The 27348-nt window shown below is 32.5% G+C and overlaps 1 protein-coding gene across 1 annotated transcript in view; it reads right to left on the reverse strand.

Moving 5' to 3' along the window:
* Positions 1-27348, reverse strand: part of LOC134685346 (atrial natriuretic peptide receptor 1-like) — a 61614-nt gene that overhangs the window by 5613 nt on the left and 28653 nt on the right. The window contains exons 20-22 of the mRNA XM_063545036.1: positions 27127-27195; positions 26738-26900; positions 296-406 (exon numbers count right to left, since the gene is read on the reverse strand). Of these exons, the coding sequence (XP_063401106.1) occupies positions 296-406; positions 26738-26900; positions 27127-27195 (343 nt within the window). The remainder of the gene's footprint in view (positions 1-295; positions 407-26737; positions 26901-27126; positions 27196-27348) is intronic.

The following is a 27348-nucleotide window of genomic DNA, read 5'->3' on the forward strand; positions in this document are numbered from 1 at the left end:
TTGTTTAAAAAATAAAAATGGAAATTTTAAAAGTGGAGAAAACTTTACCTTTTCATCTTATTTACTTTTCTTGAGACCTTAAGGATCCATATTTCTATGAAATTTCCCAAAATTTTAAATGGTAAGTTTTTTTAAGAGATTTCACATATTTGATCAAGTAAATGTTTGAAAAATGTACTTCAATAAAAAAAACATTTGGAATGACATAGCCATGTTAAACAAAAATACACACTGTTTATAGTAAGAATTAACAGAGCCAGATACAGACACATATCATTTATATCATATGAAATACCTTCCCCGTTTGATTCCATTCTAGAAGCTGTATTAACGGTGTCACCAAACAGACAATATCGTGGCATAGTAAGTCCGACAACTCCTGAAACTACTGGACCACTATGAAGACCTGCACATAAGGAATTAATTGTAGTCAAAACGTGTTAATCAAGATTTTCAAATACGTATTCTATAAGAACGTTTCTTTCAAAATCGAATACCTAAAGTATCGTTACATGTATTTTAACTACATACAATATGGTAATAATCTAATAAAATATTTATTGTATAGCAATATAATATTTCCCACAGAACGTAACGAAAGGTTAGCGTGCAATAAATTTTAATATGGCACTAGTGCAATAAATCTTCAAAATTCATGACGTCATGAACGTTTAAATCTTAGTTTAAAACCAATTTTACTTTCAAATATTATATTGCTATATAATAAACGGGTTTTTGCATGAATATTGAGGAATTTTGTCCGTCGTAGAACATATATTTCACTCGCAAGCTCGTGCAATATGAAATTCTACTCGGTACAATATTCTCCAATATTCATGCAATAACCCTATATTATTGCATAGCAATATAATACTTCCCACAGAAAGTAACAAAAAGTTAGCGTGCAATAAATTCTAATATATTTTTGTAATTGTTTTATTTTTGACATAAAGACAGAAAACAGTCAAGCAGGATTACACACATGTACAGTTTTAAATATGGTTTTAAAGATACTATCATATTACTTCAACTCTAATTAGCAAGACATAAAACAAAATATAACTATATTTTTGGTACTAGTTGTGAAATATTTCAATCACCAAGGACAGATTGTAATGGCAACCATTTTTTATCTATATATTCTTGTTGTGTAGGCGATAAGAAATTCATTGTATGTTGTTCTATTCTTATACAGTATTTCAAATATGCAATACTACCTTTCACAGAAGGTTTTTCTCCTGCATTTTTACAGCTATAAATATAAAATTTTAAAATCAACACGATTCCCCAATTTCAAAAATAATATTTTTTGCCTCTATATATTTAAGGCTAAAACCACATTTTAATAATAAATTTTGAAGTGCTATCCAAAATTTTTGCTGTATATACATTCCTAAAAAATATGCAGTAAGCTTGTTTTGGTTTCAGTGCAAAAAGTGCACAATTCTAATATTGCACTAGTGCAATAAACCCTCAAAATTCATGACGTAATCAACTACAAATTCTTAGTTGAAACCAATGTTTACATTCAAATATTATATTGCTATACAATAAAACGGTTAATACATGAATATTGGGGAATATTCATGTAATAACCCTATAGTACTAAATACTAATTAGACGATTATTTGTCACTTAATGTGTTTTATTTTCATTATTTGTTAATGCGTCATGATTATCACCCGATCAATTCTAAATGTAAATCGTTTTCAGATAGTTGCTAATGGTCCATTCTCTTAAGAAAAATTAAAATACACTCTATGACCACGTAGTCGGAAGAAACAGTACAGGAATGCGGTTATACGTATAACACCACATTGGTCACTAATTTGTGCAGCCAGTACCATAATCACGATGTCATCCGTTTATCTAAGTCTTCGACATCCGATTTGGTTCATTAATTCCCTCTATCAACGAAAATATTCTTTAACAAGTTTAAGGTTTTTTTTTAAATCTATCCTACATTAAGGTAATATGTTTGCATGTGGTTGTTGATTTAGTATTGGAAATGAGGTATTTTTAGATTATTGATCGATATAAATTGGATTTACTTTAAGAGTACCGGTATGCATTATTCATCCGTACTTTTATTTTTAAGGTCTTTCCCCTACGTGAGGAAAGACCTTATTGTTTTTCTAATGTTTTTTTTCTTTTTAAGGTCTTTCCCCTACGTGAGGAAAGACCTTATTGTTTTTTAAGGTCTTTCCCCTACGTGAGGAAAGACCTTATTGTTTTTCTAATGTTTTTTTTTCTTTTTCTTTTTTTTCTTTTTTTTCTTCCAACATTTTTTTGACATGCCCGCCTCTTGTTTCTGTTGAAGTTCTTAAGACCAAATATAGACCATAGCTAGACCTCACCAAGATGTATTACCAAATGACCCTGTTAAGGAATTCATCATCCCCTTTCGGAGTTATCTCCCTTTTATTGATTATTTTCAACATGGCCCTCCCTCGTTGGTTTATAAGATATCATGACCTTAATTAAACAAAATGTAGACCTCATCATGATGTATAATCATGTGAGGCTGAAAAGGATTTCATCGTCCCCTATGAGAGTTTAATCCCCTTGAAACAATTTCTTTCATTTGCATTTTTCTCAAAAAGTATTAGAGATAGAATCGATTTGAAAACAGTAACATGTACAGGAACAGATGACAATGTTAATGAACATATACAATCATTTTGTTATTAACCCTTATAAGGAGTTATTTCCCTTCAAAAATTGTAAACAATTAAAAAAAAAATAATTCCAGAACCGGAAGTCGTAGAGACTTGGGACCTTCACCAATAATATTTAATTCATGTGACCTTTAATATGCACCCAAGGTCAAAGGTCACTGAGTGCAAAAAAAAATTACGCTGCAATTTCAAGCGTACATATTAAGAAAACGATAAGACTTTGCTACATACATACAGCGTATAAAATGTTCCTCTCGATGAGCTCTACATTTTATATAATACGTCCAAAAATGTCCGACTGTCTGTTCAAAAGTTACAACGGGATGATTCTTAAAAGTATAGTATTTTGTGTATATCTTTTTAAAGGTAACAGATATCAACCTACTATAAACAGCAAAGATGATCAGTAATTCAAGACCTTCAATTTGAGGTCAATGTCAGGTCAAGATGAAATTTCACCTTGACCTTCACAGTATACTATGACCTTGACCTTGTGATATTTGAAAGGTCAAGTAGTCTTGAGTTGAATGGTGGTAGTCCCAAGTCTCTACGACTTCCGGTTCTTGAGTTTGGTATTGCATCACACATTTGATGATTAATTGTGACCTTAGTGAACTTTGAAATTGTCCCAATTCTTTTTTCATAATGTTGTCCATCAACTGCAGATCATTTATCATTTAACAGATTTGAGATATCTATTGTCGTTTAAGAGATAATACAGTTTAAAGTTTTGCGAGCGGAGGCATGTATTTCTAAATCAACAAGAGCTTACCACTTAAAATGTTATAAAAATTGAAGAAGTTAACATAGCTATGTGCTTGACCAAATACCAAAAACTTTCCATGGAAAAAAACACCAAATATTCAATTTGAAAATTTCATGTTTTGCATTGACTTTGTAAGTTTCATAACTTCTATTTATATAGTTGATATTGCATCATTATTTGCACTTTGTCAAAAGGGATCATTAGATATATCAAATTAAAGGTCTGAATAAACTCTACTTAACAATGAAAGTTTTAAACCCCCTTGTTATCCCAGAGGGACGGGTGGGATCATTTAGTGCAAACATTCAAATTTCTCAGATGGTAAGGTTGTCGCATATCAAATGAAAGAACATAAAGCGTACATTTCAAATTTAAAATTGACATCTCACAAAAATGGGTTGGATGGGGTTATTAAGTGCAAAAAACAAATTTTCTTTTAAGATAGGGTTGTTGTATATCAAATGAAAAGTCATGATGTGTACATTTGAAATATCAAATTCTCGAACTCCAAAAATAAGTTGGATAGGGTTATTAAGTGCAAAAATCAAACTTTCTAGAATATGGCGTTGTCACATATCAAATTAAAGCTTATCTACTCTATGTTACATATATCATACTTCCGATCTCAAAATATAGGCAGATGAGGTCATTCAGTGTAAAAATTGAAAAGTTTCAGAAGGTATGCTTGTCGTATATCAAACGAAAGGTTGTACAAAGAACATGACGAAAACATCACTTTTACAGGAAAGACCTTTCAATTGTTTTACAAACAATTGAGATACTAGTCTAATGTTTTTTTTTCTTTTTTTTCCTTTTTTTCTTCCAACATTTTTTTGACATGCCCGCCTCTTGTTTCTGTTGAAGTTATTAGGACCAAATATAGACCATAGCTAGACCTCACCAGGATGGCAATGCTAATAAACATGTACACTCGTTTTGTTATTAACCCTTATAAGGAGTAATTCCACTTGAAAAAATGTACATAATTTTAGAAAAACTGTATTTCGAGAACCAGAAGTCGTAGAGACTGGGGACCTTCACAAATAATCTTTAATTCATGTGACCTTTAATATACAATCAAGATCAAAGGTCACTGAGTGCAAAAAAAAATTACGCTGCAATTTCAAGCTTACATATTAGTAAAACGATAAGACTTTGCTGCATACATATAGCATGTAAATTGTTCCTCTCGACGAGCTCTACATTTTATACAATAAGCCCAATAATGTCCGACCGTCTGTTCAAAAGTTACAACGGGATGATTCTTAAAAGTGTAGTATTTTGTGTATATCTTTTAAAAGGTAACATATATCAACCTACTATCAACTGCAAAGATGATCAGTATTTCAAGACCTTCAATTTGAGGTCAATGTCAGGTCATGATGAAATTTCACCTTGACCTTCACAGTATACTATGACCTTGACCTTGTGATATTTGAAAGGTCAAGTGGTCCTGAGTTGAATGGTGGTAGTCCCATGTCTCCACGGCTTCCGGTTCTTAAGTTGGTATTGCATCATATATTTGATGATTAATTGTAACCTTGGTGAACATTGAAATTGTCCCATTTCTTTTTCTATAGTGTTGTCCTTTAACTGCAGATCATTTACCATTTAACAGATTTGAGATATCTATTGTCGTTTTAGAGATAATGCAGTTTGAAATTTTTCGAGCGGCGGCAAGTATTTCTGAAACAACAACAGCTAACCACTTAAAATGTTTAAGAAATTGAAGAGATTAACATAGTTATATGTTTAACCAAATACCAAAAACATTCCATGAAAAAAAAACACCCAAAAATAAATTTGAAATTTTCATGTTTTGCATTGACTTTGTGAGTTTCATAACTTCTATTTATATAGTTGATATTGCATAATTTTTTGCACTTTGTCAAATGGGGTCATCTGATATATCAAATTGAAGGTCTCAATAAACTCTACTTAAAAATGAAAATTTTAAACCTCTTTTTCATCCCAGGTGGAAGGGTGGGGTCATTTAGTGCAAAAATTCAAATTTCTCAGATGGTAAGGTTGTCGCATATCAAATGAAAGAACATAAAGCGTACATTTCAAATTCCAAATTGACGTCCCCCAAAAATTGGTTGGATGGGGTCATTGAGTGCAAAAAAATTAATTTCTTTTAAAATATGATTGTTGTATATCAAATGAAAGGTCATGATGTGTACATTTGAAATATCAAATTCCCAACCTCCAAAAATTGGTTGGATGGGGTTATTAAGTGCAAAATTTAAACTTTTTAGAACATGGCGTTGTCGCATATCAAATGAAAGCTCATCTACCATGTGTTACATATATCATACTTCCGATCTCAAAAATGTAGGCGGATGAGGTCATTAAGTGTAAAAAGCGAAAAGTTTCAGAAGGTATGCTTGTCGTATATCAAACGAAAGGTCGTACAAAGAACATAACAAAAACATCACTTTTACAGGAAAGACCTTTCAATTGTTTTACAAACAATTGAGATACTAGTTAAGGTCTTTCCCCTACGTGAGGAAAGACCTTATTAAGGTCTTTCCTCTCCGTGAGGAAAGACCTTATTGTTTTTCGCATGTTTTTAAGGTCTTTCCCCTACGTGAGGAAAGACCTTATTGTTTTTCTAATGTTTTTTTTTCTTTTTCTTTTTTTTCTTTTTTTTCTTCCAACATTTGTTTGACAAGGCCTCCTCCCCTTTCTGTTGAAGTTATCAAGACCAAATATGGACCATCGATAGACCTCATCATGAACTTTTACAAGATGAACTTTTGTAGGATTTCATCATCCCCTTTAGAAGTTATCTCCCTTTTATTGATTTTTTTCAACATGGCCCCCCTTAAATGTTTTAAAAGATATCATGACCTTATTTGGACAAAAGTCAGATCTCATCATGATGTGTTACCATATGAGGCTGCTAAGGATTTCATCATTCCCTATGAGAGTTACGTCCCCTTGAAGCAATTTCTTTCTTTTACATTTTTCTCAAAAAGTATTCAAGATAGAATCGATTTGAAAACGGCAACATGTACAAGACCAGATGGCAATGATAATAAACATATACAATCATTTTGTTGTTAACCCTTATAAGGAGTTATTTCCCTTGAAAAAATATACACAATTTTTGAAAAATTGTATCTCAAGAACCGGAAGTTGTAAAGACTTAGGACCTACACCAATAATCTTTAATTCATGTGACCTTTAATTTGCACCCAAGGTCAAAGGTCACCGAGTGCAAAAAAAAATTACGCTGCAATTTCAAGCTTGCATATTAAGAAAACGATAAGACTTAGCTGCATTCTTACAGCGTATAAAATGTTCCTCTGGACGAGCTCTACATTTTATACACTGAGGTCAAAAGTGTCCGACTGTCTGTTTAAAAGTTACAACGGGATGATTCTTAAAAGTATAGTATTGTGTGTATATCTTTTTAAAGGTAACAGATATCAACCTACTATAAACTGCAAAGATGATCACTAGTTCAAGACCTTCAATTTGAGGTCAATGTCAGGTCATGATGAAATTTCACCTTGACCTTCACATTATACTATGACCTTGACCTTGTGATATTTGAAAGGTCAAGTGGTCTTGAGTTGAATGGTGGTAGTCCCATGTCTCTACGACTTCCGGTTCTCAAGTTTGGTATTGCATCATATATTTGATGATTAATTGTGACCTTGGTGAACTTTGAAATTGTCCCAATTCTTTTTCTATAATGTTGTCCTTCAACTGTAGATCATTTATCATTTAACAGATTTGAGATATCTATTGTCGTTTTAGATATAATGCAGTTTGAAGTTATGCGAGCGGAGGCATGTATTTCTGAATCATCAAGAGATTACCACTTAAAATGTTTTAGAAATTGAAGAGGTTGACATAGTTATATGTTTGACCAAATACCAAAAACATTCCATGGAAAAAAACACCAAAAAATTAATTTGAAATTTTCAAGTTTTGCATTGACTTTGTAAGTTTCATAACTTCTATTTATATAGTTGATATTGCATCATTATTTGCACTTTGTCAAATGGGGTCATCTGATATATCAAATTGATGGTCTCAATAAACTCTACTTAAAAATGAAAATTTTAAACCCCCTTTTCATCCCAGACGGACGGGTGGGGTCATTTAGTGCACACATTCAAATTTCTCAGATGGTAAGGTTGTCGCATATCAAATGAAAGAACATAAAGCGCACATTTCAAATTTCAAATTGACGTCTCCCAAAAATGGGTTGGATGGGGTCATTGAGTGCAAAAAAATAAATGTTCTTTTAAGGTAGGGTTGTTGTATATCAAATGAAAGGTCATGATGTGTACATTTGAAATATCAAATGAAACAGATGTAGGCGGATGAGGTCATTAAGTGTTAAAAGTGGAAAGTTTCAGAAGGTATGCTTGTCGTATGTCAAACGAAAGGTCGTACAAGGTACATTACGAAAACATCACTTTTACAGGAAAGACCTTTCAATTGTTTTACAAACAATTGAGATACTAGTGTTTTTTTTTCTTTTTCTTTTTTTTCTTCCAACATTTGTTTGACAAGGCCTCCTCCCCTTTCTGTTGAAGTTATCAAGACCAAATATGGACCATCGATAGACCTCATCATGAACTTTTACAAGATGAACTTTTGTAGGATTTCATCATCCCCTTTAGAAGTTATCTCCCTTTTATTGACTTTTTTCAACATGGCCCCCCTTAAATGTTTTAAAAGATATCATGACCTTATTTGGACAATAGCTAGATCTTATCATGATGTGTTACCATATGAGGCTGCTAAGGATTGCATCATCCCTTATGAGAGTTATGTCCCCTTGAAACAATTTCTTTCCTTTGCTCATTTCTCAAAAAATGTTACAGATAGAATCGATTTGAAAACGGCAACATGTACAGGAACAGATGGCAATATTAATGAACATATACAATCATTTTGTTATTAACCCTTATAAGGAGTTATTCCCCTTGAAAAATTGTATACAATTTTAGAAAAAATCTATTTCAAGAACTGGAAGTCGTAGAGACTTGGGACCTTCACCAATAATCTTTAATTCATGTGACCTTCAATATGCACCCAAGGTCAAAGGTCACAGAGTGCAAAAAAAAATTACGCTGCAATTTCAAGCTTAGATATTAGGAAAACGATAAGACTTTGCTGCCTACATACAGCGTATAAAATGTTCCTCTCGACGAACTCTACATTTTATATAATAAGCCCAAAAATGTCCGACCGTCTGTTCAAAAGTTACAACGGGATGATTATTAAAAGTATAGTATTTTGTGTATATCTTTTTAAAGGTAACAGATATCAACCTACTATAAACTGAAAAGATGATCAGTAATTCAAGACCTTCAATTTGAGGTCAATGTCAGGTCATGTTGAAATTTCACCTTGACCTTCACAGTATACTATGACCTTGACCTTGTGATATTTGAAAAGTCAAGTGGTCCTGAGTTGAATGGTGATAGTCCGATGTCTCTACGACTTCCGGTTCTCAAGTTTGGTATTGCATCATATATTTGATGATTAATTGTGACCTTGATGAACTTTGAAATTGTCCCAATTCTTTTTCTATAATGTTGTCCTTCAACTGTAGATCATTTATCATTTAACAGATTTGAGATATCTATTGTCTTTTTAGAGATAATGCAGTTTGAAGTTTTGCGAGCGGAGGCATGTATTTCTGAATCATCAAGAGCTTACCACTTAAAATGTTTTAGAAATTGAAAAGGTTGACATAGTTATATGTTTGACCAAATACCAGAAACATTCCATGGAAAAAAACACCAAAAAATCAATTTGAAATTTTCAAGTTTTGCATTGACTATGTCAGTTTCATAACTTCTATTTATATCGTTGATATTGCATCATTATTTGCACTTTGTCAAATGGGGTCATCTGATATATCAAATTGAAGGTCTTAATAAACTCTACTTAAAAATGAAAATTTTAAACCTCCTTTTCATCCCAGGGGGACGGGTGGGGTCATTTAGTGCAAACATTCAAATTTCTCAGATGGTAAGGTTGTCGCATATCAAATGAAAGAACATAAAGCGTACATTTCAAATTTCAAATTGACGTCTCCCAAAAATGGGTTGGATGGGGTCATTGAGTGCAAAAAATAAATGTTCTTTTAAGGTAGGGTTGTTGTATATCAGATGTGTACATTTGAAATATCAAATTCCCGACCTCCATAAATTAGTTGGATAGGGTAATTAAGTGCGAAAATCAAACTTTATAGAATATGGTGTTGTCGCATATCAAATGAAAGCTCATCTACTCTGTTCCATATATCATAATTCCGATCTCACAAATGTAGGCGGATGAGGTCATTAAGTGTAAAAAGCGAAAAGCTTCAGAAGGTATGCTTGTGGTATATCAAACGAAAGGTCGTACAAAGTAGAATACGAAAACATCACTTTTACAGGAAAGACCTTTCAATTGTTTTACAAACAATTGAGATACTAGTTTTTTTTTTTTTTTTTTTTTTTTTTTCATCCAGCATTTGTTTGACATGGCCTCCCCTCGTTTCTATTGGAGTTATCAAAACCAAATATGGACCATCGGTAGACCTCATTATGAAGTATTACCAGATGAGGCTGTGTAGGATTTCATCATCCCCTTTAGAAGTTATCTCCCTTTTATTGATTTTTTTCAACATGACCCCCCCTCGTTGTTTTTAAAGATATCATGATCTTATTTGGACAATAGGTACATCTCATCATGATGTATTACCATATGAGGCTGCATAGAATTTCATCATCCCCTTTGAGAGTTATTTCCCCTTGAAACAATTTCTTTCCTTTGCTCATTTCTCAAAAAATGTTAGAGATAGAATCGATTTGAAAACGGCAACATGTACAGGAACAGATGGCAATGTTAATGAACATATACAATCATTTTGTTATTAACCCTTATAAGGAGTTATTCCCCTTGAAAAATTGTATACAATTTTAGAAAAAATCTATTGCAAGAACTGGAAGTCGTAGAGACTTGGGACCTTCACCAATAATCTTTAATTCATGTGACCTTCAATATGCACCCAAGGTCAAAGGTCACAGAGTGCAAAAAAAAATTACGCTGCAATTTCAAGCTTACATATTAGGAAAACGATAAGACTTTGCTGCCTACATACAGCGTATAAAATGTTCCTCTCGACGAACTCTACAATTTATATAATAAGCCCAAAAATGTCCGACCGTCTGTTCAAAAGTTACAACGGGATGATTATTTAAAGTATAGTATTTTGTGTATATCTTTTTAAAGGTAGCAGATATCAACCTACTATAAACTTAAAAGATGATCAGTAGTTCAAGACCTTCAATTTGAGGTCAATGTCAGGTCATGATGAAATTTCACCTTGACCTTCACATTATACTATGACCTTGACCTTGTGATATTTAAAAGGTCAAGTGGTCCTGAGTTGAATAGTGATAGTCCCATGTCTTTACGACTTCCGGTTCTCAAGTTTTGTATTGCATCATATATTTGATGATTAATTGTGACCTTAGTGAACTTTAAAATTGTCTTAATTCTTTTTCTATAATGTTGTCCTTTAACTGTAGATCATTTATCATTTAACAGATTTGAGATATCTATTGTCGTTTTAGAGATAATGCAGTTTTAAGTTTTGCGAGCGGAGGCATGTATTTCTGAATCATCAAGAGCTTACCACTTAAAATGTTTAAGAAATTGAAGAGGTTGACATAGTTATATGTTTGACCAAATACCAAAAACATTCCATTTAAAAAAACACTAAAAAATTCAATTTGAAATTTTCATGTTTTGCATTGACTTTGTAAGTTTCATAATTTCTATTTATATAGTTGATATTGCATCATTATTTGCACTTTGTCAAATGGGGTCATCTGATATATCAAATTGAAGGTCTTAATAAACTCTACTTAAAAATGAAAATTTGAAACCCCCTTTTCATCCAAGGGAGACGGGTGGGGTCATTTAGTGCAAACATTCAAATTTCTCAGATGGTAAGGTTGTCGCATATCAAATGAAAGAACATAAAGCGAACATTTCAAATTTCAAATTGACGTCTCCCAAAAATGAGTTGGATGGGGTCATTGAGTGCAAAAAATAGATGTTCTTTTAAGGTAGGGTTGTTGTATATCAAATGAAAGGTCATGATGTGTACATTTCAAATAGCAAATTCCTGACCTTCAAAAATTAGTAAGATAGGGTTATTGAGTGCAAAAATCAAACTTTCTAGAATATGGCGTTGTCGCATATCAAATGAAAGCTCATGCATCTACTCTATGTTACATATATAATAATTCCGATCTCAAAAATGTAGGCGGATGAGGTCATTAAGTGATAAAAGTAAAAAGTTTCAGAAGGTATGCTTGTCGTATATCAAACGAAAGGTCGTACAAAGTACATTATGAAAGCATCACTTTTACAGGAAAGACCTTTCAATTGTTTTACAAACAATTGAGATACTAGTTGTTAAGGTCTTTCCTCTCCGCGAGGAAAGACCTTATTGTTTTTCGCATGTTTTTTTTTTTTTTTTTTTTTTTTTTTTTTTTTCATCCAGCATTTGTTTGACATGGCCTCCCCTCGTTGCTATTGGAGTTATCAAGACCAAATATGGACCATCGGTTGACCTCATTATGAAGTATTACCAGATGAGGCTGTGTAGGATTTCATCATCCCCTTTAGAAGTTATCTCCCTTTTATTGATTTTTTTCAACATGGCCCCCCCTCGTTGTTTTTAAAGATATCATGATCTTATTTGGACAATAGGTACATCTCATCATGATGTATTACCATATGAGGCTGCTTAGAATTTCATCATCCCCTTTGAGAGTTATTTCCCCTTGAAACAATTTCTTTCCTTTGCTCATTTCTCAAAAAATGTTAGAGATAGAATCGATTTGAAAACGGCAACATGTACAGGAACAGATGGCAATGTTAATGAACATATACAATTATTTTGTTATTAACCCTTATAAGGAGTTATTCCCCTTGAAAAACTGTATACAATTTTAGAAAAAATCTATTTCAAGAACTGGAGTCGTAGAGACTTGGGACCTTCACGAATAATCTTTAATTCATGTGACCTTCAATATGCACCCAAGGTCAAAGGTCACAGAGTGCAAAAAAAAATTACGCTGCAATTTCAAGCTTACATATTAGGAAAACGATAAGACTTTGCTGCCTACATACAGCGTATAAAATGTTCCTCTCGACGAACTCTACATTTTATATAATAAGCCCAAAAATGTCCGACCGTCTGTTCAAAAGTTACAACGGGATGATTATTAAAAGTATAGTATTTTGTGTATATCTTTTTAAAGGTAACAGATATCAACCTACTATAAACTGAAAAGATGATCAGTAATTCAAGACCTTCAATTTGAGGTCAATGTCAGGTCATGATGAAATTTCACCTTGACCTTCACAATATAATATGACCTTTACCTTGTGCTATTTGAAAGGTCAAGTGGTCTTGAGTTGAATGGTGATAGTCCGATGTCTCTACGACTTCCGGTTCTCAAGTTTGGTATTGCATCATATATTTGATGATTAATTGTGACCTTGGTGAACATTGAAATTGTCCCAATTCTTTTTCTATGATGTTGTCCTTTAACTGTAGATCATTTACCATTTAACAGATTTGAGATATCTGCTGTCGTTTTAGAGATAATGCAGTTTGAAATATTGCGAGCAGCGGCATGTATTTCTGAATCAACAACAGTTTACCACTTAAAATGTTTAAGAAATTGAAAAGGTTGGCATAGTTATATGTTTGACCAAATACCAAAAACATTCCATGGGAAAAAACACCAAAAAAATCATTTTTAAATTTTCATGTTTTGCATTAACTTTGTAAGTTTCATAACTTCTATTTATATCGTTGATATTGCATCATTTTTGACACTTTGCCAAATGGGGTCAACTGATATATCAAATTGAAGGTCTCAATAAACTCTGCTTAAAAATGAAAATTTTAGACCTCTTTTTCATCCCAGGGGGAAGGGTGGGGTCATTTAGTGCAAACATTCAAATTTCTCAGATGGTAAGGTTGTCGCATATCAAATGAAAGAACATAAAGCGTACATTTCAAATTTTAAATTGACGTCCCCCAAAAATTAGTTGGATGGGGTCATTGAGTGCAAAAAATATTTTTTTTTTACGATAGGGTTGTTGTATATCAAATGAAAGGTCATGATGTGTACATTTGAAATATCAAATTCCCGACGTCCAAAAATTAGTTGGATGGGGTTATTGAGTGCAAAAATCAAACTTTCTAGGACATGGCGTTGTCGCATATCAAATTAAATCTCATCTACCCTGTGTTACATATATCATACTTCCGATCTCAAAAATGTCGGCGGATGAGGTCATTAAGTGTAAAAAGCGAAAAGTTTCAGAAGGTATGCTTGTCGTATATCAAACGAAAGGTCATACAAAGTACATTACAAAAACATCACTTTTACAGGAAAGACCTTTCAATTGTTTTACAAACAATTGAGATACTAGTTTTTAAGGTCTTTCCTCTCCGTGAGGAAAGACCTTATTGTTTTTCTAATGTTTTTTTTTCTTTTTTTTCTTCCAGCATTTGTTTGGCTCGCCCTCCTACCGCTTCTATTGGAGTTATCAATACCAAAATTAAACCATCAATAGACCTCAACATGAACTTTTACCAGATGAACTTTTGTAGGATTTCACCTTCCCCTTAAGAAGTTATCTCCCTTTTGTTGATTTTTTTCAACATGGTCCCCCCAAAATGTGTTAAAAGATATCACGACTTTATTTGGACAAAAGGTAGATCTCATCATAATGTATTACCATATGAGGCTGCATAGGATTTCATCATCTACTTTGAGAGTTATATCCCCTTGAATCAATTTCTTTTATTTGCATTTTTTTCAAAAAGTATTAGAGATAGAATTTAATTGAAAATGACAGCATGTATTAGAACAGATGGCAATGTTTATAAACATAAACAATTTATTTGTTATTAACCCTTATAAGGAGTTATTTCCCTTTAGAAATTAAAAATATATTTTCAAAAATTTATATTCGAGAACCGGAAGTCATAGAGACTTGTAACCTTCACCAATAATCTTAAATTCATATGACCTTTAATATGCACCCAAGGTCAAAGGTCACCGAGTGCAAACAAAAATTACGCTGCAATTTCAAGCTTACATATTAGGAAAACGATAAGACTTTGCTGCATACATACAGCGTATGAAATGTTCTTCTCGACAAGCTCTACATTTTATACAATAAGCCCAAAAATGTCCGACCGTCTGTTCAAAAGTTACAACGGGATGATTCTTAAAAGTATAGTATTGTGTGAATATCTTTTTAAAGGTAACAGATATCAACCTACTATAAACTGCAAAGATGATCAGTAGTTCGAGACCTTCAATTTGAGGTCAATGTCAGGTCATGATGAAATTTCACCTTGACCTTCACAGTATACTATGACCTTGACCTTGTGATAGTTGAAAGGTTAAGTGGTCCTGAGTTGAATGGTGCTAGTCCCATGTTTCTACGACTTCCGGTTCTTAAGTTTAGTATTGCATCATATATTTGATGATAAATTGTGACCTTTATGAACTTTGAAATTGTCCCAATTCTTTTTCTAGAATGTTGTTGTTCAACTGTATATCGTTTATCATTTAACATATTTGAAATATCTATAGTCCTTTTAGAGATAATGCAGTTTGAAGTTTTGCGAGCGGAGGCATGTATTTCTGAATCATCAAGAGTTTACCACTTAAAATGTCTTAGAAATTGAAGAGGTTGACATAGTTATATGTTTGACCAAATACCAAAAACATTCCATGGAAAAAAACACCAAAAAATCAATTTGAAATTTTCAAGTTTTGCATTGACTTTGTAAGTTTCATAACTTCTATTTATATAGTTGATATTGCATCATTATTTGCACTTTGTCAAATGGGGTCATCTGATATATCAAATTGAAGGTCTCAATAAACTCTACTTAAAAATGAAAATTTTAAACCTCCTTTTCATCCCAGGGGGACGGGTGGGGTCATTTAGTGCAAACATTCAAATTTCTCAGATGGTAAGGTTGTTGCATATCAAATGAAAGAACATAAAGCGTACATTTCAAATTTCAAATTGACGTCTCCAAAAAATTGGTTGGATGGGGTCATTGAGTGCAAAAAATAAATTTTCTTTTAAGGTAGGGTTGTTGTATATCAAATGAAAGGTCATGATGTGTACATTTGATATATCAAATTCCCGACCTCCAAAAATTAGTTGGATAGGGTTATTAAGTGCAAAAATCAAACTTTTTAGAACATGGTGTTGTCGCATATCAAAAGAAAGCTCATCTACTCTGTTCCATGTATCATAATTCCGATCTCAAAAATGTAGGGGGGATGAGGTCATTAAGTGTAAAAAGCGAAAAGTTTCAGAAGGTATGCTGTCTTATATCAAACGAAAGGTCGTACAAATTACAATACGAAAACATCACTTTTACAGGAAAGACCTTTCAATTGTTTTACAAACAATTGAGATACTAGTTTTTTCTTTTTTTTCTTCCAGCATTTGTTTGGCTCGCCCTCCTACCGCTTCTATTGGAGTTATCAATACCAAAATTAAACCATCAATAGACCTCAACATGAACTTTTACCAGATGAACTTTTGTAGGATTTCACCTTCCCCTTAAGAAGTTATCTCCCTTTTGTTGATTTTTTTCAACATGGTCCCCCCAAAATGTGTTAAAAGATATCACGACTTTATTTGGACAAAAGGTAGATCTCATCATAATGTATTACCATATGAGGCTGCATAGGATTTCATCATCTACTTTGAGAGTTATATCCCCTTGAATCAATTTCTTTTATTTGTATTTTTTTCAAAAAGTATTAGAGATAGAATTTAATTGAAAATGACAGCATGTATTAGAACAGATGGCAATGTTTATAAACATAAACAATTTATTTGTTATTAACCCTTATAAGGAGTTATTTCCCTTTAGAAATTAAAAATATATTTTCAAAAATTTATATTCGAGAACCGGAAGTCATAGAGACTTGTAACCTTCACCAATAATCTTAAATTCATATGACCTTTAATATGCACCCAAGGTCAAAGGTCACCGAGTGCAAACAAAAATTACGCTGCAATTTCAAGCTTACATATTAGGAAAACGATAAGACTTTGCTGCATACATACAGCGTATGAAATGTTCTTCTCGACAAGCTCTACATTTTATACAATAAGCCCAAAAATGTCCGACCGTCTGTTCAAAAGTTACAACGGGATGATTCTTAAAAGTATAGTATTGTGTGAATATCTTTTTAAAGGTAACAGATATCAACCTACTATAAACTGCAAAGATGATCAGTAGTTCGAGACCTTCAATTTGAGGTCAATGTCAGGTCATGATGAAATTTCACCTTGACCTTCACAGTATACTATGACCTTGACCTTGTGATAGTTGAAAGGTTAAGTGGTCCTGAGTTGAATGGTGCTAGTCCCATGTTTCTACGACTTCCGGTTCTTAAGTTTAGTATTGCATCATATATTTGATGATAAATTGTGACCTTTATGAACTTTGAAATTGTCCCAATTCTTTTTCTATAATGTTGTTGTTCAACTGTATATCGTTTATCATTTAACATATTTGAAATATCTATAGTCCTTTTAGAGATAATGCAGTTTGAAGTTTTGCGAGCGGAGGCATGTATTTCTGAATCATCAAGAGTTTACCACTTAAAATGTCTTAGAAATTGAAGAGGTTGACATAGTTATATGTTTGACCAAATACCAAAAACATTCCATGGAAAAAAACACCAAAAAATCAATTTGAAATTTTCAAGTTTTGCATTGACTTTGTAAGTTTCATAACTTCTATTTATATAGTTGATATTGCATCATTATTTGCACTTTGTCAAATGGGGTCATCTGATATATCAAATTGAAGGTCTCAATAAACTCTACTTAAAAATGAAAATTTTAAACCTCCTTTTCATCCCAGGGGGACGGGTGGGGTCATTTAGTGCAAACATTCAAATTTCTCAGATGGTAAGGTTGTTGCATATCAAATGAAAGAACATAAAGCGTACATTTCAAATTTCAAATTGACGTCTCCAAAAAATTGGTTGGATGGGGTCATTGAGTGCAAAAAATAAATTTTCTTTTAAGGTAGGGTTGTTGTATATCAAATGAAAGGTCATGATGTGTACATTTGATATATCAAATTCCCGACCTCCAAAAATTAGTTGGATAGGGTTATTAAGTGCAAAAATCAAACTTTTTAGAACATGGTGTTGTCGCATATCAAAAGAAAGCTCATCTACTCTGTTCCAAGTATCATAATTCCGATCTCAAAAATGTAGGCGGATGAGGTCATTAAGTGTAAAAAGCGAAAAGTTTCAGAAGGTATGCTGTCTTATATCAAACGAAAGGTCGTACAAATTACAATACGAAAACATCACTTTTACAGGAAAGACCTTTCAATTGTTTTACAAACAATTGAGATACTAGTTCTAATGTTTTTTCTTTTTCTTTTTTTTCTTCCAACATTTGTTTGACAAGGCCTCATCCCCTTTCTGTTGAAGTTATCAAGACCAAATATGGATCATTGATAGACCTCATCATGAACTTTTACCAGATGAACTTTTGTAGGATTTCATCATCCCCTTTAGAAGTTATCTCCCTTTTATTGATTTTTTTCAACATGGCCCCCCTTAAATGTTTTAAAAGATATCATGACCTTATTTGGACAAAAGTTAGATCTCATCATGATGTGTTACCATTTGAGGCTGCTAAGGATTTCATCATTCCCTATGAGAGTTACGTCCCCTTGAAGCAATTTCTTTCTTTTACATTTTTCTCAAAAAGTATTCAAGATAGAATCGATTTGAAAACGGCAACATGTACAAGACCAAATAACAATGATAATAAACATATACAATCATTTTGTTTTTAACCCTTATAAGGAGTTATTTCCCTTGAAAAAATATACACAATTTTTGAAAAATTGTATCTCGAGAACCGGAAGTCGTAAAAACTTGGGACCTACACCAATAATCTTAAGTTCATGTGACCTTCAATATGCACACAAGGTCAAAGGTCACCAAGTGCAAAAAAAAATTACGCTGCAATTTCAAGCTTGCATATTAAGAAAACGATAAGAGTTTGCTGCATACTTACAGTGTATAAAATGTTCCTCTCGACGAGCTCTACATTTTATATACTGAGCTCAAAAGATTCCGACTGTCTGTTCAAAAGTTACGACGGGATGATTCTTAAAAGTATAGTATTGTGTGTATATCTTTTTAAAGGTAACAGATATCAACCTACTATAAACTGCAAAGATGATCAGTAGTTCAAGACCTTCAATTTGAGGTCAATGTCAGGTCATGATGAAATTTCACCTTGACCTTCACATTATACTATGACCTTGACCTTGTGACATTTGAAAGGTCAAGTGGTCCTGAGTTGAATGGTGATAGTCCCATGTCTCTACGACTTCCGGTTCTCAAGTTTTGTATTGCATCATATATTTGATGATTAATTGTGACCTTGGTGAACTTTGAAATTGTCCACATTCTTTTTCTATAATGTTGTCTTTCAACTGTAGATCATTTATCATTTAACAGATTTGAGATATCTATTGTCGTGTTAGAAATAATGCAGTTTGAAGTTTTGCGAGCGGAGGCATGTATTTCTGAATCATCAAGAGCTTACCACGAAAAATGTTTTAGAAATTGAAGAGGTTGACATAGTTATGTGTTTGACCAAATACCAAAAACATTCCATGGAAAAAAACACCAAAAAATCAATTTGAAATTTTCATGTTTTGCATTGACTTTGTAAGTTTCATAACTTCTATTTATATAGTTGATATTGCATCATTATTTGCACTTTGTCAAATGGGGTCATCTGATATATCAAATTGAAGGTCTCAATAAACTCTACTTAAAAATGAAAATTTTAAACCTCTTTTTCATCCCAGGGGGAAGGGTGGGGTCATTTAGTGCAAACATTCAAATTTCTCAGATGGTAAGGTTGTCGCATATCAAATGAAAGAACATAAAGCGTACATTTCAAATTTCAAATTGACGTTCCCCAAAAATTGGTTGGATGGGGTCATTGAGTGCAAAAAATAAATTTTCTTTTACGATAGGGTTGTTGTATATCAAATGAAAGGTCATGATGTATACATTTGAAATATCAAATTCCCAACCTCCAAAAATTGGTTGGATGAGGTTATTAAGTGCAAAAATCAAACTTTTTAAAACATGGGGTTGTCGCATATCAAATGAAAGCTCATCTACCCTGTGTTACATATATCATACTTCCGATCTAAAAAATGTAGGCGGATGAGGTCATTAAGTGTAAAAAGCGAAAAGTTACAGAAGGTATGCTTGTCGTATATCGAACGAAAGGTCGTACAAAGAACATTACGAAAACATCACTTTTACAGGAAAGACCTTTCAATTGTTTTACAAACAATTGAGATACTAGTTAAGGTCTTTCCCCTACGTGAGGAAAGACCTTATTGTTTTTCTAATGTTTTTTTTTCTTTTTTTTCCTTTTTTTCTTCCAACATTTTTTTGACATGCCCGCCTCTTGTTTACGTTGAAGTTATTAGGACCAAATATGGACCATAGCTAGACCTCACAAAGATGTATTACCAAATGACCCTTTTAAGGATTTCATCATCCCCTTTAGGAGTTATCTTCCTTTTATTGATTTTTTTCAACATGACCCCCCCTCGTTGGTTTTAAAGATATCATGACCTTAATTGAACATAATGTAGATCTCATTAAGATGTATTACCATGTGAGGCTGAATAGGATTTTATCGTTCCCTATGAGAGTTATATCCCCTTGAAACAATTTCTTTCCTTTGCATTTTTCTCAAAAAGTATAAGAGATAGAATCGTTTTGAAAACGGCAACATGTACAGGAACAGATGGCAATGTTAATAAACATAAAAAAATAATTTGTTACCAACCCTTATTAGGAGTTATTCCCCTTGAAAAATTGTAAACAATTTTAAATTTTTTTTATTTCCAGAACCGGAAGTAGTAGAGACTTGGGACCTTCACCAAAGATCTTTAATTCATGTGACCTTTAATATGCACCCAAGGTCAAAGGTCACCGAGTGCAAAAAAAAATTACGCTGCAATTTCAAGCTTACATATTAGGAAAACGATTTTTTTTCTTCCAACATTTGTTTCACAAGGCCTCATCCCCTTTCTGTTGAAGTTATCAAGACCAAATATGGATCATTGATAGACCTCATCATGAACTTTTACCAGATGAACTTTTGTAGGATTTCATCATCCCCTTTAGAAGTTATCTCCCTTTTATTGGTTTTTTTCAACATGGCCCCCCTTAAATGTTTTAAAAGATATCATGACCTTATTTGGACAAAAGTTAGATCTCATCATGATGTGTTACCATATGAGGCTGCTAAGGATTTCATCATTCCCTATGAGAGTTACGTCCCCTTGAAGCAATTTCTTTCTTTTACATTTTTCTCAAAAAGTATTCAAGATAGAATCGATTTGAAAACGGCAACATGTACAAGACCAAATGGCAATGATAATAAACATATACAATCATTTTGTTGTTTACCCTTATAAGGAGTTATTTCCCTTGAAAAAATATACACAATTTTTGAAAAATTGTATCTCGAGAACCGGAAGTCGTAAAGACTTGGGACCTACACCAATAATCTTAAGTTCATGTGACCTTTAATTTGCACCCAAGGTCAAAGGTCACCAAGTGCAAAAAAAAATTACGCTGCAATTTCAAGCTTGCATATTAAGAAAACGATAAGAGTTTGCTGCATACTTACAGTGTATAAAATGTTCCTCTCGACGAGCTCTACATTTTCTACACTGAGCTCAAGAGATTCCGACTGTCTGTTCAAAAGTTACGACGGGATGATTCTTAAAAGTATAGTATTGTGTGTATATCTTTTTAAAGGTAACAGATATCAACCTACTATAAACTGAAAAGATGATCAGTAGTTCAAGACCTTCAATTTGAGGTCAATGTCAGGTCATGATGAAATTTCACCTTGACCTTCACATTATACTATGACCTTGACCTTGTGACATTTGAAAGGTCAAGTGGTCCTGAGTTGAATGGTGATAGTCCCATGTCTCTACGACTTCCGGTTCTCAAGTTTTGTATTGCATCATATATTTGATGATTAATTGTGACCTTGGTGAACTTTGAAATTGTCCACATTCTTTTTCTATAATGTTGTCCTTCAACTGTAGATCATTTATCATTTAACAGATTTGAGATATCTATTGTCGTTTTAGAGATAATGCAGTTTGAAATTTTGCGAGCGGAGGCATGTATTTCTGAATCATCAAGAGCTTACCACGAAAAATGTTTTAGAAATTGAAGAGGTTGACATAGTTATGTGTTTGACCAAATACCAAAAACATTCCATGGAAAAAAACACCAAAAAATCAATTTGAAATTTTCATGTTTTGCATTGACTTTGTAAGTTTCATAACTTCTATTTATATAGTTGATATTGCATCATTATTTGCACTTTGTCAAATGGGGTCATCTGATATATCAAATTGAAGGTCTTAATAAACTCTACTTAAAAAATGAAAATTTTAAACCCCCTTTTCATCCCAGGGGGAAGGGTGGGGTCATTTAGTGCAAACATTCAAATTTCTCAGATGGTAAGGTTGTCGCATATCAAATGAAAGAACATAAAGCGTACATTTCAAATTTCAAATTGACGTCCCCCAAAATTGGTTGGATGGGGTCATTGAGTGCAAAAAATAATTTTTCTTTTACGATAAGGTTGTTGTATATCAAATGAAAGGTCATGATGTTTACATTTGAAATATCAAATTCCCAACCTCCAAAAATTGGTTGGATGGGGTTCTTAAGTGCAAAAATCAAACTTTTTAAAACATGGCGTTGTCGCATATCAAATGAAAGCTCATCTACCCTGTGTTACATATATCATACTTCCGATCTAAAAAATGTAGGCGGATGAGGTCATTAAGTGTAAAAAGCGAAAAGTTACAGAAGGTATTCTTGTCGTATATCGAACGAAAGGTCGTACAAAGAACATTACGAAAACATCACTTTTACAGGAAAGACCTTTCAATTGTTTTACAAACAATTGAGATACTAGTTTTTCCTTTTTTTCTTCCAACATTTTTTTGACATGCCCGCCTCTTGTTTCTGTTGAAGTTATTAGGACCAAATATGGACCATAGCTAGACCTCACCAAGATGTATTACCAAATGACACTGTCAAGGATTTCATCATCCCCTTTAGGAGTTATCTTCCTTTTATTGATTTTTTTCAACATGACCCCCCCTCGTTGGTTTTAAAGATATCATGACCTTAATTGGACATAATGTAGATCTCATAATGATGTATTACCATGTGAGGCTGATTAAGATTTCAGCGTCCCCTATGAGAGTTATATCCCCTTGAAACAATTTCTTTCTTTTGCATTTTTCACATAAAGTATAAGAGATAGAATCGATTTGAAAACGGCAACATGTACATGAACAGATGGCAATGCTAATAAACATGTACACTCGTTTTGTTATTAACCCTTATAAGGAGTTATTCCACTTGAAAAAATGTACATAATTTTAGAAAAACTGTATTTCGAGAACCAGAAGTCGTAGAGACTGGGGACCTTCACCAATAATCTTTAATTCATGTGACCTTCAATATACAATCAAGGTTAAAGGTCACTGAGTGCAAAAAAACATTACGCTGCAATTTAAAGCTTACATATTAGTAAAACGATAAGACTTTGCTGCATACATATAGTATGTAAATTGTTCCTCTCGACGAGCTCTACATTTTATACAATAAGCCCAATAATATCCGACCGTCTGTTCAAAAGTTACAACGGGATGATTCTTAAAAGTATAGTATTTTGTGTATATCTTTTAAAAGGTAACATATATCAACCTACTATCAACTGCAAAGATGATCAGTATTTCAAGACCTTCAATTTGAGGTCAATGTCAGGTCATGATGAAATTTCACCTTGACCTTCACAGTATACTATGACCTTGACCTTGTGATATTTGAAAGGTCAAGTGGTCCTGAGTTGAATGGTGGTAGTCCCTTGTCTCCACGGCTTCCGGTTCTTAAGTTTGATATTGCATCATATATTTGATGATTAATTGTGACCTTGGTGAACTTTAAAATTGTCCCATTTCTTTTTCTATAGTGTTGTCCTTTAACTGCAGATCATTTACCATTTAACAGATTTGAGATATCTATTGTCGTTTTAGAGATAATGCAGTTCGAAATTTTTCGAGCGGCGGCAAGTATTTCTGAAACAACAACAGCTAACCACTTAAAATGTTTAAGAAATTGAAGAGATTGACATAGTTATATGTTTAACCAAATACCAAAATCATTCCATGGAAAAAAACACCCAAAAATAAAAATTTGAAATTTTCATGTTTTGCATTGACTTTGTGAGTTTCATAACTTCTATTTATATAATTGATATTGCATCATTTTTTGCACTTTGTCAAATGGGGTCATCTGATATATCAAATTGAAGGTCTCAATAAACTCTACTTAAAAATGAAAATTTTAAACCTCTATTTCATCCCAGGTGGAAGGGTGGGGGTCATTTAGTGCAAAAATTCAAATTTCTCAGATGGTAAGGTTGTTGCATATCAAATGAAAGAACATAAAGCGAACATTTCAAATTTCAAATTGACGTCCCCCAAAAATTGGTTGGATGGGGTCATTGAGTGCAAAAAAAATAATTTCTTTTACAATAGGGTTGTTGTATATCAAATGAAAGGTCATGATGTGTACATTTGAAATATCAAATTCCAAACCTCCAAAAAATTGGTTGGATGGGGTTATTAAGTGCAAAATTTAAACTTTTTAGAACATGGCGTTGTCGCATATCAAATGAAAGCTCATCTACCATGTGTTACATATATCATACTTCCGATCTCAAAAATGTAGGCGGATGAGGTCATTAAGTGTAAAACGCGAAAAGTTTCAGAAGGTATGCTTGTCGTATATCAAACGAAAGGTCGTACAAAGAACATATTAGGGACCGGTCAAAATTTCTTGATGCATGGGACCGGTGCAAACTGTAATGGGACAAGCACTTTTTGCAGTGTTTACAGGAATGGGACTCAATGTTTTTTTCATTATTGGCAAGCATGGGACATGAACTTTTTGAAACAATGTCTGTATATGAAAAAAAATCTCCATTTCATATGCTTTAGAAGTTTCAATAAAAAGAAATGTGGTGTATAAACCATTGACAAAATGTGTGATTTCCATGTACTTTGTATACAAATTATCTCCCTTGGATTGAAACAGAAATTTTGAAAATGGCCAAGCAATTAAAAGTGCTACTTCAACTATAATTAAACAAAATGAATTGTTTTAATGTTTCTGTTTTATTTTGTACATGTAGACCATAATTCCTTAAATAAAACAAAAATCTAACATGCTCAGAAATGATGTTCAGTGATGACCCCCTGAACTACCTTAATCATAAATGATATTATCATGATTATGCAAATTCAACAGACATTGTAGAATGAAAACTCTTTTTTTTATAATACATACTGGCTGTAGAAAAAGAATGTTTGTGGAAATTTAACAAATACAGTAGCATACTACCAAAAGAAATGATTGGAATATTCATTCAAAGGTCACAACAAATCTGGAACCCACACCCAACAAGCTCTGAATAGCCCAGATATAAATATATAATCACTCAAGCTGCATATATGTTGAGATAGTAAATTTTACTTTTTTTCCACTTTTAAAAAAAATGTTTAAAATACAATATTGTTGTAAGTGGAAGTTGGAGATGTTCACTTCATTAATTTTGATGCTATTTTCACATTCCTCTCGTTTTAAATTTGAAAATTTAACTGTCTCGAGATGTCCACCTCTTCTGGTATGACTATTCAAATAATGGGGATTGTTTTATTCTAAGCAGGAAAAAAAATCATATTTTTGTAATTTATTTTTTTTGGAAAATTTACCTACCCACTGTTAATTTAGAATAGTTAGATTCTAAATTAAGCTGCAATTTTTTTGAAAAAATGTATTCTACCATACACTTCATACATGTTAATTGTTTAATATTGCATGTATCATTTATTATAATCAATAACATATTGTCATCTGTTTGGGCTCCTGTGTTGGCAATAACATATGCTTATGTATTGTTTTGTTTACTTTATAATAGCAAAATAGATACAGTTCACACATAGTAGCATTATTTTTCAGCTATCCAAATACATTGTAGCATGAAATGTATCCACAACTTTGATCATGTTTTTGTGCTTTAACATGGGACACGCACTTTTTTACTAGGTGAAGTGCATGGGACAAGCATATTTTTATTCTGCCAGTAGCCATGGGATCAAGAGAATTATTTCAGACAATTTTCTTTTTGCACCGGTCCCATGCATCAAGAAATTTTGACCGGTCCCTAACGAAAACATCACTTTTACAGGAAAGACCTTTCAATTGTTTTACAAACAATTGAGATACTAGTTTTTTATATTACTCGTTGAAAATTTAAACATTTACAAAAAGACACGATTATTGTTGTGTGCTTCTCTGGAGGTTTGCCTAGATTGTCAGAAATTATTAAATACTTTAATGAACTTTATAAACATTGTATAGGAACATTGTTTAGCAAAACAATTCGTGCAGCATTCAGATTAACGAAGCAAATAAACACGTTTGTTTTAATATAATTGATATTAAATCAATATTGAATTTATCTGTGAAAAATATGCATAACAAAACGAACATAAATTAATGACATTTGATCGGAAATGAAATACGCATAGTTATTTTTTCGACATTTGATATTTTATCCTGAGACGAGAAAAGTCTGTAATTCTTCATCTCACATAAGCTAATGGCTCTTGATGTATCTCAGCCGAATTATAATGCAACATATCAGAATCTTTGTGTGAAAAGTAATTAATTCACGATGACGTGTTTGTCGACCGAAACTAATAGCTCCTCATCACGATAATAATAAACTTAATGCATATATTTTTCGTACTGAATAATATAATTGCTGTCATCTTCAAATTTTGTATATTGTACTTATTTTAATTTTGTACAACTTGGTTTATTTACACAATAAAATATGTTCAAACTAAAACGATACCGATATTTGAAATGAAAACCTTAGACTATTGAACAAATTATAATTACTTTTATCAATTTTATAAAGAAAATATATAAGAAAGAACAAGTTGAAGTTACGATAAATCAGTTTCAAGCCTTTTAAGATAAAATGACATTTCAATAAAACACATGTTTACCTATTCTAATACGTAGACAACCTTCGGGGTCATGAGGCATCCTAAAATTTCTCACACCATCAAGAAGATCTAGGGCTACATAAGCCATTTCACTGGCATGTTTGTCGCCATTTCTTTCTGGTAAACCACTTACAACCATGTACGCATCTCCTATTGTTTCAACCTTTAATAAAATCATGTTTATAGTTTTTCTTTAAATAAAGAGAGCGAAACGTGATAGAAAATGTAGATACCTGCTGGTTAATGACAAAAGTGTCCTTTAAATGTGCATCTTTGTTTTCTTAATTTTTAGTTATATGTACTTACAATAATTTTCATTGCATTCAATAAAATAAAATAAAAATAATGGCTCCAAAACAGCAAAAATAACAACGTGTCAAATCTCTTACCTTGTAAACCTCATACGATTTTATTGTATCATCAAATACGGTGTACAAGGAGTTCAATAGTTCCACAACCTAGAAAACAAAGAGACAAGTAAATCAGACATAGCTAATATCTATATATAATTACTTATCTATTTTTTTTAGTGTGGCACTTATGTTAATACAATGCTTACTAAATATTAAACATATTTCTAGAATCTTGTAATGGTTAAAACTTAGTTTGTA

Source organism: Mytilus trossulus, chromosome 9, assembly GCF_036588685.1.
Source record: "Mytilus trossulus isolate FHL-02 chromosome 9, PNRI_Mtr1.1.1.hap1, whole genome shotgun sequence".
Taxonomy (NCBI): Eukaryota; Metazoa; Mollusca; class Bivalvia; order Mytilida; family Mytilidae; genus Mytilus; species Mytilus trossulus.